General features: G+C 33.3%; 1 protein-coding gene across 1 annotated transcript; it reads left to right on the top strand.

Moving 5' to 3' along the window:
• Nucleotides 1–13292: 13292 nt before the first annotated feature.
• Nucleotides 13293–19007, top strand: LOC146530638 (uncharacterized). Its single transcript, XM_085199044.1, has 2 exons — nt 13293–15109; nt 15216–19007. The coding sequence occupies exons 1-2, from the start codon at nt 14886–14888 to the stop codon at nt 18886–18888; spliced, it is 3897 nt and encodes a 1298-aa protein (XP_085055170.1). The 5' UTR covers nt 13293–14885; the 3' UTR covers nt 18889–19007.
• Nucleotides 19008–20140: the final 1133 nt, after the last annotated feature.

The raw sequence follows: 20140 nt of genomic DNA, 5'->3' as shown, positions 1-20140 counted from the left end.
CCACGCGCCACCGAACTGTGGAATGGCCTACCCGCGGCAGTGTTTCCAGGTCGGTACGATATGGGTACCTTCAAGAAGCGCGTCTATCTCCACCTCAAAGGCCGGCAACGCACCTGTAGCTCCTCCGGTGCTGCACGGGGTCGTGGGCGGCGGTGATCATCATCAGGTGACCCGAACGCTCGTTTGCCTTGTCCTTTTTCCATAAAAAAAAAAAAATATATGTAGTCAAAATTCATATTGCTAGCGTGCTGCTAGCCATGACTGGGTGGATTAACTAAAATATTCACTTATTTTCTTCATTCAGTTCGCCTTAACTCTTATATCTAAAACTTTAATTAAAATAACTATACTAACCGTTTCCGTTGAAATAGAATTAGCTAAAATACATTTATGTTTTACTTCGTATTAAGAAACAGAACAAGAAGACACTTTGGTCTCGTTAAAAAAAATCCGTTCCACACTTTCCGCCGAATTCTGGAAGTATTCCGTGTTGAGTGGCGAAACTCAACGCCGCGCTTTACCAGAGCGAGGAGAATATTAATTATTTCATATCGAGTAGAAATCGAACTCACAACCAATCGCGTTTAATGTCGCATGCTTGTAGCCTACGCAACGACTGATCTCCATTACTGACGTTACTTATAGACAGAAAGTAAATACGACTATATAATTACTGGACATACAGTTACTATAAGTATATTTAATTTTCTATTATAAGACTACCTTTATATTACTCGTTGAGTGTCTAAAGCATCTTAGAAGTAAAGCAAAATGGTAAAGCCTTTTTCTATATAAAAATGCTCTTATCAGTTTCAGGATAGGATCAAGTTCATAATGTTCTCTGGTTCCACGTTTTTTAGGGAGAAATTCTTATAGCTTGACAATGTATCAAGTATGTAGCAGAGGAAACGTAGTGGTAAGACACTCCGTTTCCGACTATATGTAGCTATTGGTATCACGATAACATTTTTCGAATTTCCCTATTTTTTTTTCTTATTCTTAATGGAATACGCGAAAAGTATTTACACCCCAAAATAGAAATATTAAGTCTTGACTAATGGAACTCTTATTTATATTTTTTACGTTACTGAATGACTACGTTACCGACAACGCTCATACCACTATTAATACTACTGGATTCATTAAGTTGAAATTTTGAAGAGGAAGAATTTTTTGAAAATCCACGGAAAAACAGAATTTTCCATTCAGTTGAAATTTCTACAAAACTCACCCTTTCGTGCTTTAATCCAATAACAAAAAATCCATCTTCATTAATCAGCACACGCTGTTAGATAAAAACGTTATCGCACGCGTATTTCTTACCTTTTACTTTTATTCGCCTTTTTTGTCTTATCACTTATATCATTTATTATGTACATTAATTAAATGCTTTGTTTTCTTACATAAATTAGAAGGAATTAGGTTGTTCTGGTAAATAATAGTTTATTTTGATAAGAAATCTCAAAACTTAAGTGTGCATGGAGAATGGAGTGTCTTAACATTAACTTTCCTCAGTAAATTTTAAAATATATTTTTAAACCATTACAATATTGAATCAGTCTTATTATTATCATATCATATTAATGTTTTTTTCAATATCTGCGACTAACGTGAGGTTTTGGAACGGTTTCAAAAGAAGCACAGCTACGGACGCCAAGGGCAATATTTTATAAGTAACTGGAATATTTATTTATGTGATTATATCTTGGCGGAATTAAATTGAGTCGGAGAGTAGCTAACGATCATAATATTAAATATATCAGGCTTTCCTCTTATATTTGTAAGAATAGGGGGGATCGGGTGGCCTGTACCCGCTTTAGAGTAGTCTTGTGCCCATCCCAGGTGTTTTATTAACAAAATTCAATACTAAAGTGCCCCCTCCCCTGCCTTCCAAGAAACTTTTGTGTCTAGAGATATAGGCCCATGAGCAACCGTCCGTAGAAGTACGAGTAAGCGCCCCGCTTATTATGAGTACAGTATCATCACAACGTACAATACGGGAGGCGATATTTTTTGCAAAACAATGTTTACCGGACAGTACAGCATAATATGTCGAAAATAGAATGGTACAAAACTAGACCTGCTATATGCGGGATGCAATGAAAAGCTAAAAGATATTTAGGGGGAATGAAATATTTAAGATTAATCAGAAAATGGAGAACGGTAGGGTAACTAGGCATGCAAGTGGGCCGACCCTGCTGGGTGCAGTAGGTACACAGTATATAGCAAAAAATATTAAATAATATTCTTTACTTCAGAAAGTATATACAATTTCAAAGCTTTTCCATATAACGATGCACGACTATACAACATTCTATCTCTTACAATTACAGTACTATAGAAATGCGTGTAACAAAGTTAGCAAGAGACCATTGACTAAGTGACAGTTCCTACCATTATTCACACAATACAAAAGTTGAAAAATACAGAGAGAAATATGTAAGGCAGTGTATGGAAACGATTAACATGACATAATATATGAACATAATAATAATATTGCCATTCTCTATATATTCATAAATTATTATCCATAAATTTTTCAACTAACGATATACTTAAATAAGAAATAAATCCGCTTGTTATCGCTTGTATGCCGTTAAAAATAGAGAAGGCAGAGGGAACCTACTGTTAAGACACTCCGTTCCCGGCTATCTCCTGAATTTTTCGAGACATTGAATGGTGGAGGCTCTCGAGTGGGTATCGAACCCACCCACCTTTATAACATTAAATAAATACTAACGACTTACGAAAACTGAAAATAAATTGGTTGAATAAACTACTTCACAAATGCAAGTTGCAATTTTACGACGACGTCTAACATGCTTAAATTTTCCAAAGCAGACAGCTAGTAAGTTAAAAGTTAACTTTAGTTAGCGTTTCCGTTTGCGCATCAAACTTAATGTTAGAGACTATCTACTACAGTTCCCAACGTTTGAATCTTATATGAGCTACATAGACGTAGCTAGACTTATCAATTTAATAGCTTCATGCACATAGCAGGGGAGGCAGAGGGAACCTGCGAACCTAGTGTTAAAATACTCCGTTTATAATAGGACCGTTTTCCGTTGAATTTTCGAGACATTGCCTGTTAAGTGATTGTACTCAATGCCGCGCTTTGCCTCTTTACCAGGACGACGAAATTAAAATATTTAATACATAATTTCCCTAATGAGAATCGAACCCACATCCTGTCGCGCTTACAGTCCTACACTTGTGCCCCCGCATCATGACTAGCCCTAAATATCCTTATTAAATAATTGATTTCTTTATTAAATAGCTTATTTCCCCTCGTGGGGCAGCCTCTGAATGAAAACGATATGATTGTGACAGCCCTCTTATATGAGGGAAAAAGTGTAAACTTCCAGCTCTCAGAAGTAATATATAAATCTTCTCCAAGTAAAACCTCGTCTAATTATTCATACCGTTAATTAACCATCCATAAACTCCATTACCCTTGCGTAATACAAATACAATACTAATTAAAGAATAACTTAATTTTAAAAGCTCTTACGAAATGAGATGATTATTTGAATAGATATTATTATTTTGTATATTTTTTTCATTTATGGTAGATAATCTAGTGGTGGGTCACTGTTTTTCACATTTTGCATTTTTAAAGAAAATTTAAAGACCAATTAAAGTGAAATAACATTTAAGTATTAGTACTGTAGAAAACAAGCCAAATCAAATAATCATAATCTCAAAACGCAATATCAATAGTGTAATGTTTATTCTGTATTTCACAGAAAATGTTCAAAGGGGGCCCGCATTTCATAAGTTTTAATTAAGTTTTCATCGTCAGGTACTATACGGGGTGTGTTGTTTACTTCAAATTGTGTTTGTCATTAAAATACACTCTATAGTAGAGCAGAGACTGTTATTAAATGAAACGATTTTAAAGGGATGCATTTAATATAGTAGTAGTAGTATAGTATAATTATATGTAGAAATTTCCTTCCACGCGCCACCGAACTGTGGAATGGCCTACCCGCGGCAGTGTTTCCAGGTCGGTACGATATGGGTACCTTCAAGAAGCGCGTCTATCTCCACCTCAAAGGCCGGCAACGCACCTGTAGCTCCTCCGGTGCTGCACGGGGTCGTGGGCGGCGGTGATCATCATCAGGTGACCCGAACGCTCGTTTGCCTTGTCCTTTTTCCATAAAAAAAAAAAAATATATGTAGTCAAAATTCATATTGCTAGCGTGCTGCTAGCCATGACTGGGTGGATTAACTAAAATATTCACTTATTTTCTTCATTCAGTTCGCCTTAACTCTTATATCTAAAACTTTAATTAAAATAACTATACTAACCGTTTCCGTTGAAATAGAATTAGCTAAAATACATTTATGTTTTACTTCGTATTAAGAAACAGAACAAGAAGACACTTTGGTCTCGTTAAAAAAAATCCGTTCCACACTTTCCGCCGAATTCTGGAAGTATTCCGTGTTGAGTGGCGAAACTCAACGCCGCGCTTTACCAGAGCGAGGAGAATATTAATTATTTCATATCGAGTAGAAATCGAACTCACAACCAATCGCGTTTAATGTCGCATGCTTGTAGCCTACGCAACGACTGATCTCCATTACTGACGTTACTTATAGACAGAAAGTAAATACGACTATATAATTACTGGACATACAGTTACTATAAGTATATTTAATTTTCTATTATAAGACTACCTTTATATTACTCGTTGAGTGTCTAAAGCATCTTAGAAGTAAAGCAAAATGGTAAAGCCTTTTTCTATATAAAAATGCTCTTATCAGTTTCAGGATAGGATCAAGTTCATAATGTTCTCTGGTTCCACGTTTTTTAGGGAGAAATTCTTATAGCTTGACAATGTATCAAGTATGTAGCAGAGGAAACGTAGTGGTAAGACACTCCGTTTCCGACTATATGTAGCTATTGGTATCACGATAACATTTTTCGAATTTCCCTATTTTTTTTTCTTATTCTTAATGGAATACGCGAAAAGTATTTACACCCCAAAATAGAAATATTAAGTCTTGACTAATGGAACTCTTATTTATATTTTTTACGTTACTGAATGACTACGTTACCGACAACGCTCATACCACTATTAATACTACTGGATTCATTAAGTTGAAATTTTGAAGAGGAAGAATTTTTTGAAAATCCACGGAAAAACAGAATTTTCCATTCAGTTGAAATTTCTACAAAACTCACCCTTTCGTGCTTTAATCCAATAACAAAAAATCCATCTTCATTAATCAGCACACGCTGTTAGATAAAAACGTTATCGCACGCGTATTTCTTACCTTTTACTTTTATTCGCCTTTTTTGTCTTATCACTTATATCATTTATTATGTACATTAATTAAATGCTTTGTTTTCTTACATAAATTAGAAGGAATTAGGTTGTTCTGGTAAATAATAGTTTATTTTGATAAGAAATCTCAAAACTTAAGTGTGCATGGAGAATGGAGTGTCTTAACATTAACTTTCCTCAGTAAATTTTAAAATATATTTTTAAACCATTACAATATTGAATCAGTCTTATTATTATCATATCATATTAATGTTTTTTTCAATATCTGCGACTAACGTGAGGTTTTGGAACGGTTTCAAAAGAAGCACAGCTACGGACGCCAAGGGCAATATTTTATAAGTAACTGGAATATTTATTTATGTGATTATATCTTGGCGGAATTAAATTGAGTCGGAGAGTAGCTAACGATCATAATATTAAATATATCAGGCTTTCCTCTTATATTTGTAAGAATAGGGGGGATCGGGTGGCCTGTACCCGCTTTAGAGTAGTCTTGTGCCCATCCCAGGTGTTTTATTAACAAAATTCAATACTAAAGTGCCCCCTCCCCTGCCTTCCAAGAAACTTTTGTGTCTAGAGATATAGGCCCATGAGCAACCGTCCGTAGAAGTACGAGTAAGCGCCCCGCTTATTATGAGTACAGTATCATCACAACGTACAATACGGGAGGCGATATTTTTTGCAAAACAATGTTTACCGGACAGTACAGCATAATATGTCGAAAATAGAATGGTACAAAACTAGACCTGCTATATGCGGGATGCAATGAAAAGCTAAAAGATATTTAGGGGGAATGAAATATTTAAGATTAATCAGAAAATGGAGAACGGTAGGGTAACTAGGCATGCAAGTGGGCCGACCCTGCTGGGTGCAGTAGGTACACAGTATATAGCAAAAAATATTAAATAATATTCTTTACTTCAGAAAGTATATACAATTTCAAAGCTTTTCCATATAACGATGCACGACTATACAACATTCTATCTCTTACAATTACAGTACTATAGAAATGCGTGTAACAAAGTTAGCAAGAGACCATTGACTAAGTGACAGTTCCTACCATTATTCACACAATACAAAAGTTGAAAAATACAGAGAGAAATATGTAAGGCAGTGTATGGAAACGATTAACATGACATAATATATGAACATAATAATAATATTGCCATTCTCTATATATTCATAAATTATTATCCATAAATTTTTCAACTAACGATATACTTAAATAAGAAATAAATCCGCTTGTTATCGCTTGTATGCCGTTAAAAATAGAGAAGGCAGAGGGAACCTACTGTTAAGACACTCCGTTCCCGGCTATCTCCTGAATTTTTCGAGACATTGAATGGTGGAGGCTCTCGAGTGGGTATCGAACCCACCCACCTTTATAACATTAAATAAATACTAACGACTTACGAAAACTGAAAATAAATTGGTTGAATAAACTACTTCACAAATGCAAGTTGCAATTTTACGACGACGTCTAACATGCTTAAATTTTCCAAAGCAGACAGCTAGTAAGTTAAAAGTTAACTTTAGTTAGCGTTTCCGTTTGCGCATCAAACTTAATGTTAGAGACTATCTACTACAGTTCCCAACGTTTGAATCTTATATGAGCTACATAGACGTAGCTAGACTTATCAATTTAATAGCTTCATGCACATAGCAGGGGAGGCAGAGGGAACCTGCGAACCTAGTGTTAAAATACTCCGTTTATAATAGGACCGTTTTCCGTTGAATTTTCGAGACATTGCCTGTTAAGTGATTGTACTCAATGCCGCGCTTTGCCTCTTTACCAGGACGACGAAATTAAAATATTTAATACATAATTTCCCTAATGAGAATCGAACCCACATCCTGTCGCGCTTACAGTCCTACACTTGTGCCCCCGCATCATGACTAGCCCTAAATATCCTTATTAAATAATTGATTTCTTTATTAAATAGCTTATTTCCCCTCGTGGGGCAGCCTCTGAATGAAAACGATATGATTGTGACAGCCCTCTTATATGAGGGAAAAAGTGTAAACTTCCAGCTCTCAGAAGTAATATATAAATCTTCTCCAAGTAAAACCTCGTCTAATTATTCATACCGTTAATTAACCATCCATAAACTCCATTACCCTTGCGTAATACAAATACAATACTAATTAAAGAATAACTTAATTTTAAAAGCTCTTACGAAATGAGATGATTATTTGAATAGATATTATTATTTTGTATATTTTTTTCATTTATGGTAGATAATCTAGTGGTGGGTCACTGTTTTTCACATTTTGCATTTTTAAAGAAAATTTAAAGACCAATTAAAGTGAAATAACATTTAAGTATTAGTACTGTAGAAAACAAGCCAAATCAAATAATCATAATCTCAAAACGCAATATCAATAGTGTAATGTTTATTCTGTATTTCACAGAAAATGTTCAAAGGGGGCCCGCATTTCATAAGTTTTAATTAAGTTTTCATCGTCAGGTACTATACGGGGTGTGTTGTTTACTTCAAATTGTGTTTGTCATTAAAATACACTCTATAGTAGAGCAGAGACTGTTATTAAATGAAACGATTTTAAAGGGATGCATTTAATATAGTAGTAGTAGTATAGTATAATTATATGTAGAAATTTCCTTCCACGCGCCACCGAACTGTGGAATGGCCTACCCGCGGCAGTGTTTCCAGGTCGGTACGATATGGGTACCTTCAAGAAGCGCGTCTATCTCCACCTCAAAGGCCGGCAACGCACCTGTAGCTCCTCCGGTGCTGCACGGGGTCGTGGGCGGCGGTGATCATCATCAGGTGACCCGAACGCTCGTTTGCCTTGTCCTTTTTCCATAAAAAAAAAAAAATATATGTAGTCAAAATTCATATTGCTAGCGTGCTGCTAGCCATGACTGGGTGGATTAACTAAAATATTCACTTATTTTCTTCATTCAGTTCGCCTTAACTCTTATATCTAAAACTTTAATTAAAATAACTATACTAACCGTTTCCGTTGAAATAGAATTAGCTAAAATACATTTATGTTTTACTTCGTATTAAGAAACAGAACAAGAAGACACTTTGGTCTCGTTAAAAAAAATCCGTTCCACACTTTCCGCCGAATTCTGGAAGTATTCCGTGTTGAGTGGCGAAACTCAACGCCGCGCTTTACCAGAGCGAGGAGAATATTAATTATTTCATATCGAGTAGAAATCGAACTCACAACCAATCGCGTTTAATGTCGCATGCTTGTAGCCTACGCAACGACTGATCTCCATTACTGACGTTACTTATAGACAGAAAGTAAATACGACTATATAATTACTGGACATACAGTTACTATAAGTATATTTAATTTTCAACGACAAGTATAGGAACCTAAATTGACAATCAATGCTCAATCTCCCGTCTCGTACATATCTACTAATATTTAATTGTGATGTAACCTTTGTGCCTTGACATGCTATTATAATTTATGTAAATATTTAATATGAGGAATGATTTTGTTTGTAATTTTATGTGATACGTAAATACAAAAATATTATTAGAGATATCACATTTTTCGTTTTAATAGAGCAATTTAATTCTTTAGGCTTATTGCTATTTGAATAGCTGTAGGAGCTAATATTAAAAAATTGGTTTAAATTCTGTATTAATATATAAATTTTGTATATTTTAAATTATTGAAAAAAATTGAACGCAGTAGTATATTAAATTATGTACATATAGGTACTAGATAGACTATTTCAATAAATTATAGGTTTACTTTTTTTTTCACATTTTGTCCCGCTCAAAGAAAATCTGCTATTATATATATTTTTTAAAAACAGCGTGTTTTTAACTTTTTCCCATTTTTTTATGTATTACACATCTTTATATACTACTTGCTAAACTGCAACTAACATTATAAATATACCTAATCGATTCAATTATTTAGAGATTTTACATCCAAATCGTTCGATGAAATTAAATGCAATAAAAAAAATAAAAAACAATTTGAACACAATAATGGACGGTCTTTATACACATTAATGAACGGTTCACGCTGTTTCCCATACAGCAGGGTAGGCAGAAGAAACTTGTTATTAAGACACTCCGTTCCCTCTGTTCCACTCAGAAAACTAATAAAATATCTTAAAGTTATTTAAAAATCACTTTTCAATAACCATTATAATAATAAAGATGACATCTACGCTTCATCAAATATAGCCTATACCTACATATATATTATCTAAAACTTGAAACTTGCAATAATTTGGTGCGATATGGTAGCCCGTACCTACAGGGACCGGTTGCACGGGAAGTGCCGCCGGCGTCATTGTTCAAACTTCCTCCACCTTGCAGTCGATGGAATATGAATATGTGGGTTTATCAATGTTAGGATTTTAGATTTGACAGGTGACTTTTTTTGGGTTCGATAGGATATTTTTTACCCTGCTATTTGCGGGGTACACCAATAGCAGGGTCAGGCAGAGGGGACTTGGAAACATAATGTTAAGATACTCTGCCCCCATTAAGGCACTTCTGTTCTCCACGTTCTGGAGAATTTTGTCGGCATTGCGTGTGTGACAGACTTCAAAGCCTTTAAGCAGAGCGAAGCAATGAAAATAGTGAATGTTTAATTTCCTCGAGTGGGAATCGAACACATAACCTGTCGCGTTTACTAGACTAGCCTGTTATGTTTTTCGGTGTGATTTGCGACATAAATGTGTTTTTGTGAATGTGAGCTTGTATTCAATATTTTCTACAATGTTGAGTCACCACTACATTTAGGCGGAATATCAAAAGGTAATACTAGGTTCCCTCTATCTACCCTACCATACACCAAGGGTAAAAAACCACCATTTTCCATTTTCAGGGTAAAAAAAAAACAATAATATTATATGAAACAATCTAAATTCTTCATACTTTTATAATGTAAAAAGTTTACTCAGAGCAAATTCTTTCATTACACCGAATCAAATTAAGAGATGCCATAAAACATTTTCCACTGTATAACGACAAAAAGTTTATATGACTTTTCGGTATTACCGGCCATAAAAAATCATAGGCACTTATGACACAGTGGTATAGCGTTTAAGGTAAACGTGACGATTATAGATACGATTCACAATTAGGGGAATAAGTTATTTCATTTCCTCGATGGTAACAAGACAAATCGCGAATGCGAAGAATGAGCTATATGCTCGGAAACTGGTACACACCTATTTACCCCCTAAGCTAACCACATCGATGTTGTCAATCCATCGAAAGCACATTCTATAGACCTTATTTAAATTTATACATTTGCCATAGTTTTTACGCGGTTACGCAAGCATGCCAAAAGACCAAGTTCATTTCAATCCCAGATTCTTAGCAAAAGTCGTAATTAATTTTACATTATCAAACTATATATATCTATCATAGACATTTTGAACTTCCAAGTGCACTTAGGCCTAAGAGTAAAGTAACTATAATAGCAAAGTGTACGTGACGCTATCACGCTTTGTCAAAAGAAAACAAAAATAATAAACCAGCTTCTTCAGTAATGCGTAGATTTAAGATTTTTTAATAAATTATTTCTATATATTTTCTTGGCTTCACGCTAATCACGTATAACGCAGCAGGATAGGCAAAGGGAACCTGGTGGTTGCCAATTTTCCGTCGAACTCTGGAGGCATAACGTGCTAAGTGATGGAATTGAAATTAAGTTTTTGGTAAGTATATTAAATAATTAGCATAATTTGGAACATTTTAAAACTTAGTATTTTAAGTATCCACTGTACGCTACTACCCACTCGAATTCGCTCGACGTAATTACTTAATTGCCGCAACCGTTTCTTTGATTTCAGTCATTATTATACTTGTTACATGAAAAATTATTCTCCGAGTTAAATGTATCAGAATTTTTATTTTTTCATAATTTCACACTGAATCCCGCATATTGCAGGGTATTCAAAAGTAACCTTGTGAAGAGTTTGACATTAGATCCATGTAATGGTAAATTTCTTCTCTAATATCTAATTTGACTAATGTTTGCTCATATTATAAATATATATATATTTTATTATAAACATTATTTTTATTCTTTTCTTTCTATAGTAATATTATAACGCTGTTCATTTTGTTTGATTTCGCACTAGTCTCAGAAACTATTCGTGGGAATTGAAAAACTCTTTTTTGTGTTGGATGGTTCAGTTATTGAGGTAGGCTATATTGGTACCTATGTACCGGCTGCACGTGTAGTCCGAGTTAACTTGGACAATTAGACTGTGTCAACCACTTCTATATTCTATATATCTAGACCACAAAGCAAAGCCACCAGGAAAAGCTAGAGTAATAATCCGTAAATAAAAATGCAAAAACATTTTTCATTAAGAAACTTTTAATGAAGCAAACAGCTTTTAGGATTTACGAGTACTGAAGAAGAAATGTGAATGGATTAAGAAAATGACATCGTGTTCTTTTCTTATTACTTATTGTACATCTTTTTGATTGAAATGTGAATGTTAATCACTCTGTTGAATTGAAACGTGTTAAGCTATAGCTTTTAGGAATATCGTAAGCAAGGCCAGTTGAGGCTAGTTGTGGTTCAGGGGTACAAAGTATGGCTGTAAATGGGACTTGTTGTGGGATCGATCCCCATTCTAGGAAATGAAATATTTATTTACGTTTATCTTTCCCTTTCTTCGCTCTGGTGTCGAGGCAAGCGCTACGTTAAATATCGAAATTCGAACTCAAACCACTCCAATCAAACACTGCCTATCGACCGTTTCACAGTTTGACCTAATTCAGTTTTCTTTTTATTACTTTGAAAAACCTATACAGCTGCATTTGTAGTTTAATCTACACTTCATAGCATATAAAACAAGCGTCAAATAAATACATTTCACACTGTATGCACATAGCAGGGTACGTAAAAGGAACCTGGGAACCTAGTCCTAAGACACTCTATTCCTCTTAAAACTCTTCTGTCCCCCACATCTTATAGAGATACTTCCTGTATCTTAACTTAGGTTCTTTTGAAGCGTGAATCTATAAAATAAATAAAGCAGATAATCCAATAAGATAAGTGTCTAATTAAAGTAACAAGTTGAGATTGATTTACGATTCTTGGATTGGAATGCTGTATTGAACAGAATTTGCTTTAGTTAGGAAAAAAATACTACAGTATGTGGACTTCAAATAACATTAGCCCAAAATCTAAATAATGATTATTTTTCTCCAGTCTGCCCGTTGTTCACTTTTCACGCAAAATCAACTAAATTGATTGTAAAAATTTTTTTAACGATAAACACGGCGTCAAGCAGAATAAAAAATTTAGACTTTTACTTGGAACATGACAAAAACATATGTATAACGTATAAAAATGGAACCAAATAGATCGCGGCCAAGATATTGTGATTACTAATTCCTTACACTCGCAATAGTTTTATGGTTATTGTTAAGGTGGGTACACATTACTTATAAAATAAAAAAAAACAGCTTCACTTCCTGCATATCAGGTTAGACAGTGGGCATCCTATATACACTCCGCTCCTCACTTTCCGCTCAATTTTCAAGACATTGCGGGTTAAGTACGGGAAGTCAACGTGGCTACTCACGAGTAAAATGTATCTATAATGTGAGTATTCGCCACGTGCTTGTCTATGAATTCATGAGTATATACCATGCATTGGTGGGGTGGAGTGGTAATAGAAAGAGAAGGGATGAGAGAACGAAAAGAAAGAGGGAGAAAGAGAAAGGGGGAGGGACAGACGAGTAGTGTATAATACATACACTACTCGTCTGTGTATGCGACTGTCGCGCCTGCGCACGTCTCATTTAACGGTTTTATACCACGCAGTTTTCTTACGGTTATACTATCACATTTTTTTCAGTTCGGTCACGCAGCGAAATCCCTATCCCTTCCAAGCCTGCCGTAAGGAACTTCGTTCCAAAAAAAATCATTTCCCGTTTAAATAAAAGTAGTTGGGATTTGTTGGTTCTGCCAACCAACAAATGCGCTAGAACCACGGGCGTGTGCCAGACCCCGCGCGTCGACTTGTCGATGCGTCGAAATTAAAAAAAAAAAAAAAAAAAAAAAAAAAAAAAAAAAAAAAAAAAAAAGGTTTAGCCCCCCATTTGAATCGATTGCGCCGGGTCCCAGAGCCGTAGCTCTAACCGTTCCAAAGATAGCTTTTCGATTAATTAAATGCCACTAGACGCGTCTCTTATCAGTCACCCTCATCAAGCTCGGGCCCGGCCTTATCGCTCGCTTCCCCGAATTGCTAACAACGAACCTACGTCACAGTGCAGTGTTGCTGTCTCTTTCTTGCATTACTTATCACCCAACGACACCACAGTGCCCGTCTCTTTGTCGCTATGTTGCCTAACAATTTGTTTATTAAAAACTTCTCATTTAATATGCAATTTCTATCATTTTAATTTAATAAAATGTCTAACCTAACCTAACCTACCGAAATCCTGCAATTTCTATCATTTTAATCTAATAAAAATGTCGAACCTAACCTAATTTGTTTATTAAAAACTTCTCATTTAATATGCAATTTCTATCATTTTAATTTAATAAAATGTCTAACCTAACCTAACCTACCGAAATCCTGCAATTTCTATCATTTTAATCTAATAAAAATGTCGAACCTAACCTAATTTGTTTATTAAAAACTTCTCATTTAATATGCAATTTCTATCATTTTAATTTAATAAAATGTCTAACCTAACCTAACCTACCGAAATCCTGCAATTTCTATCATTTTAATCTAATAAAAATGTCGAACCTAACCTAATTTGTTTATTAAAAACTTCTCATTTAATATGCAATTTCTATCATTTTAATTTAATAAAATGTCTAACCTAACCTAACCTACCGAAATCCTGCAATTTCTATCATTTTAATCTAATAAAAATGTCGAACCTAACCTAATTTGTTTATTAAAAACTTCTCATTTAATATGCAATTTCTATCATTTTAATCTAATAAAATGTCTAACCTAACCTACCGAAATCCTGCAATTTCTCTCATTTTAATCAAAGCGCCAGAAACCGCGATACAGGACTGTGTGCTAGAATCCGCGATATTAAATCGCTTTCTACAAATGATTTTCTTATTACAATCTTTGTGAATTTATTTAGTCTAAATACTTCCATTGTATTTTTTACTATATAATGTTTCAAATAATGGTGCGCCGATAACAATATTTTGTTTATTAAAACTTCTCATTTAATATATATATTTTTATGAAATCTAACAACAAGAAATCGAAATGAGAGTATAAAAATGTAAAGAAATGTTCAACCTAACCTAACCTAAGAATAAAAATCTTTTGTTTATTAAAAACTTCTCATTTAATATATATATTTTCGATTTATTTTTTAGTTGTTATTGTGGAATTTTAGACATGCTCAAACTTGTAACAGATTTGCTATTACTAACGCCATTGTTTCTTTATTAGTCATAAGTGATAAGCATACAGTTTGAATATTATCGTTATCACTTCCGGTATTTTAATAGATTTGTTCCGCTACATTGTGCAAGTTAGTATAAAACGACTGTGTATCTTTTTTGGATTCATCACTAAGTTGTTCAGTGTCTTCTTGTTAAGAACTATTGTGCGAGTGTTGTCTAGTAAGTGCTAAGCACATGTCGAACTATGATCATGTTACTAGTGTGTTATTTACTAAAGAACAGGAGATTGAAAGTAATTGCTGGACTGACAAGGAATTGGAAGAAATTTGCGAGATTGTGGAATCAGCAGAATGTGCTATGGAAGCTTTCAACGATAAATTCACCAGTATTGAGTCAAAGACTTTTGATTCACAATTTGATGAAGCTTTGTTCAACATAAGTGAAAGTGTGGAGAAGCAGTAAGTAATAATGATTATTAATGTTTTTTTATTTATTTCTTTTTTTTTTTCCTGTTTAAATTTATGAGATGTTGAATTTAAAACTTATTTTTTCTTTGTTAACCAGCTTACAAGTTGGCAGTGGCTTGAAACGCGTAGCTCAAGATAACAATAAAAAAGTTGTGAAAATGAGACGTCCAAGCGAACCTTCAACTTCGAGGAATTCAGAACCATCAGTTCAACCATTAAACACTGACATGATCAACTGTGAGGTATGCAAAATACTTGTTAAAAGGAGATATTTAGCAAATCATTACCGAAGTAATATTCATAAAAATAATGCATTACGCATTCATCACAGTTTTCCTAATGTAACATTAATCGAAAAAGCATTTGGAAAACGTGTTTATACTTACAGAATAACTCCACTCTCCGTTAGTGATGAGCTTTTGGATTTTAATTTGTTTTTAAATTCCATCAAAGATACTCTTTTTACTTTAGTTAGTGAGAGTATAGTAGCTTTGAAAACCTTCAAAGTTAATTTTATACTCCAAGCTAATTTTATTCAACAATGTAGAGAATTGACAAATATTTTTGATTTTCAAACTCCGAATGTCATCATTAACGAATCTGTTAATCTAAATGAATTTCTCGATTCTTTAAATGAAATATTTGCAAACAAAATAACTGAGTTTGAAAAGAAAGACAGCGGTTGGTCTATTCAGAAAATATTTAGTTTGGATATGAATGTGAATAAATTTAATCCACTTCGCGGATCTTCATACATTGATTTGCCTCACGACATACGAAACAAAAAGGCAGTAATAAATGTAAAAAATAGCGACGTTCAGTGCTTTAAGTGGGCTTTACTCTCAGCATTGTACCCAGCAAATAAAAGTTCAGATCGAGTCACTTCATATTCAAAATATGAAAATAAGTTAAATTTTGATGGTGTTCCTTTTCCTGTGAAGTTAACAGACATTCATAAAATCGAAAAGTTGAATAATTTGAGTGTTAACGTTTATGGACTGGAATACAATGCTTTGAGTAAGTCTAACTCTCTGGTTGGTCCATTATATTTTACAAAGTGTCTCAAACCTATTCATATTAATTTACTTTACATAACGAGTGGAAGTAATGGGCATTATTGCTATATAAAAAAATTATCTCGTTTAGTGAGTCATCAGGTTACATCACGAAATAATGCCATTTACATTTGTGACGGCTGCCTTATTTATTTTAACAGTCAGAAAGCTCTCGATAGACATAGATTGAATGATTGCACACATGTCAGAACCGATCTTCCAAATAAAGATATAAGTAAAAAAAACTGGCGTGGTGAAAATGTACCAAGTGATAAGATAAAATTCGAAGGTTATGAAAAGAAAAAGAGAGTACCCTTTGTGATTTACGCAGATTTTGAATCTTTTCTCAATCCAATCGATTCATGTTCCAATGATCCTTTTAAATCTTTCACTACCAACGTTCAAAGACATGATGTGTACAGCTTTGGTTATTATGTCAAATGTTCATATGATAATAAGCTTTCTAAGTATGTTACTTATACCGGCGAAAACTGTGCTAACGTATTTTTGACAAGTTTACGTAAAGATATAGAAATTATTTGTAGAGCTAATTCTTTTCAAAAATGTCCTCTTCCTCTATCAGAAATAGACAACAAAACAATACAAGAAGCTTCTATATGTTACATATGTGAGAGTGAATTAAAGGATGAACGATATATCGATCACGACTGGCATTTAGGTACTTTTATAGGTGTATGCCATGAGAATTGTAGCAAAAAAATTCATAGCACCTCATTTATTCCTATAATATTACATAATCTGAGCAATTACGATGCTCATTTTATTGTACATGCATTAAATTTTGCCGAAGGTGAAGTACAAATCATTCCACAAAATAAAGAAAAGTATATTTCTTTCTCAAAAATTCTGAATGTAAATGGTAAAAAGGTTGGTTTGAGGTTTATTGACTCTTTCAAATTTTTATCGAGTAGTTTAGATTCACTAGCTAAGAATCTTAATGACGATGAGTTCCGCGAAACGAGAAAACAATATCCCTCTGATAAAGACTTTCAGTTGTTAAAGCGGAAAGGTGTTTATCCATATGAACATATGACTTCGTTCAAATCATTAGAATTATCATCTTTGCCGTCAATTGAGTGTTTCGCTAGTACATTGACTGGTGAAAGCATTTCAGTTGATGATTATAAACATGCTCAAAAAGTATGGTCTCATTTCCACTGTCAGAGTATGGCTGACTATTCTAATCTTTACTTAAAAACTGATGTAATACTTTTATGTGATATTTTCGAAAATTTTAGAAATGTTTGCATGAAGACTTACGATTTAGATCCTGCTCATTACTATACCGCTCCAGGGTTAAGTTGGGATGCTATGTTAAAATATACCAAAGTTGAACTAGAATTATTGACAGATTTTGACAAAATTGCTTTTGTCAAATCCAGTATTAGAGGAGGCATATCGCAATGCAGTAATCGCTATGCAAAAGCAAATAATCCACACATGAAAACTTTTGATAGTAATGATCTTATTTCATATTTAATTTATCTTGATGCAAACAATTTATATGGGTGGGCTATGTCTCAATACTTGCCTTTGTCTAATTTTGAATGGGAAGATCCTTATGTAAATTATAATGTACCAATCACCTCTGATATTGGATATATTTTAGAAGTAGATCTAGAATACCCCGATAGCTTACATGATGCTCATTCCGACTTTCCATTGTGTCCAGAAAATATTTGTGTGGGTAATTCGAAAGAATCTAAATTAATTACTAATTTATATAACAAAAAAAAATATGTTATACATTATAGAAACCTTTTGCAATGTGAGAAATATGGTTTGCGAGTACAAAAAGTTCATAGAGCATTAAAATTCAAGCAAAAACCTTGGTTAAAAAAATATATTGAATTAAACACTCAATTACGAACTTTAGCAACATCCGACTTTGAAAAAGATTTTTATAAGCTGATGAATAATTCTGTATTTGGAAAGACAATGGAAAATATCGAAAAAAGAGTAAACGTGAAATTATTAACACATTGGGAAAATCATGGAAAAATCAAAGGTGTTGAGAGTCTCATTGCTCGCCCCGAATTCCACAGTCTTTCCATTTTTTCTGAAAATTTGGTCGCAGTCCAACTTCGCAAAACTAAATTGTTTTATAATAAGCCCATATATTTAGGTTTTAGCATATTAGAGATATCCAAGACTTTAATGTATGACTTTCACTATCAGTACATGAAAAATAAATTTACCAACATAAAATTGTTATATACTGATACTGATAGTCTGATATACCAAATATTTTGCGGTGATTTTTACAAAGAAATTAAGGAAGATTTAAATTCATATTTCGATACTTCTGATTATCCTTCAAATAATCAATTTCACTTTCCTCAAGTAAATAAAAAGAAATTAGGATTTTTTAAAGACGAGAACAACGGAAAAATTCTTACTGAATTTGTTGGATTGCGATCAAAAATGTATGCAATGAGTGTCGAAGATCGTACTATCACCAAAGCTAAAGGGGTTAATAAAAGTGTAACTAAGAAATTAAATGTTAGTGACTATAAATCATGTTTATTTAATAAAAAAATACAACTTGCTGAAATGTATAGATTTAGAAGCATCAAACATGTTATATTTACACAAAAAAATAATAAAATTTGTTTGTCATACAACGACACCAAGCGACATATTTTGCATAACTCTATAGATACATTAGCTTGGGGTCATTATAAGTTAAAATAGTATTAAGATATCATTTTTATTGTATTAGTTAAGAAAATATATTATAAAATGTTATGTATTTTTTATTATATGTACATATTTAGTTTTACGTTTTAACTGAATAGACGTATCCTACTACATTTAACATGTTTCATTTTGAACACCCTTTCACTGCTATTATAGCGGGTCCTAGTGGTTGTGGAAAATCAAAGTTCGTATGTGATTTTTTGAAAAACATAAATCATGTTTGTAATCAAGAATTTAACACTATCTTATGGTGTTACGATGAAATGCAACCATTATACAATTTAAGTGGAGTTAATTACTATCAAGGAATTCCTGACTTGAACATGTTTGATGGGAAGTATCCCCAATTGATTATAATCGACGACCTTATGAGAGAATCTGATGGGCGCATAGTTGATATTTTTACTAAAGGAAGTCATCATAGAAACTTGAGTGTATTCTACATAACGCAAAACTTGTTTCATCAAGGGAAAGGGCAACGTGATATATCGTTAAATTCTAGCTACATCATTTACTTTAAAAATCCTAGAGACAAAACTCAAATACGTTTTCTTGCTCGTCAAATAGTACCTGAGAATCCTAAATATGTTGAAGAAGCATACAAAGATGCTACTAGTAAACCACATGGATACTTGATGATAGATTTAAAACAAAATACAGATGATATTTATCGAATGAAAACTAACATATTTCCTGATGAATATACCATTTGTTACATTCCTAAGAAGGGATATAAATACAATAACTCTAAAGACAATTCCATCATTATTAAACAATGACACATAGAGTAAAGACACATAAAGAGTTTTTAAGAGCGTTACATAGCTTAAAACCAAAATATAGAAAAGTTTTACTTGGCGCTTGTAATAAAGAAGAAATCGATTGCATTTGTGAGTGCATATACAATGTTTTGAAAGGGAAAATTCCGCTGCAAGACGAACACAAAAATAAATTAGATAAGTATAAGAATGTTTTAAGAAAGCTTGTTTCAAAGACAAAGAACAAAGCTAGAAAAAATATTATAATACAAAAAGGTGGAACTTTCTTACCAATTATCTTGAGCACAGTTTTGGGTGCACTATTTAATTCATTGATTTAGAATAAAAATGGACAACGCAAAGAAAATGATATTAATTGAACCTGAAATAATGGAGAAACTTAAGAAAGATAATGCTCATACTACTGTTAACAATTTATCACAACTTGATGAAGAAATGAGTAAAGTTTTAAAAACTAAATTAGACGA

The sequence above is a fragment of the Heliconius melpomene genome, chromosome 16 (genome assembly GCF_056956725.1).
Source record: "Heliconius melpomene rosina isolate 202511_hmr_F chromosome 16, ASM5695672v1, whole genome shotgun sequence".
Lineage (NCBI taxonomy): Eukaryota > Metazoa > Arthropoda > Insecta > Lepidoptera > Nymphalidae > Heliconius > Heliconius melpomene.
The sequence above is the reverse complement of the archived record's forward strand: the minus strand, read 5'-3'. Positions and strand labels throughout refer to the sequence as shown.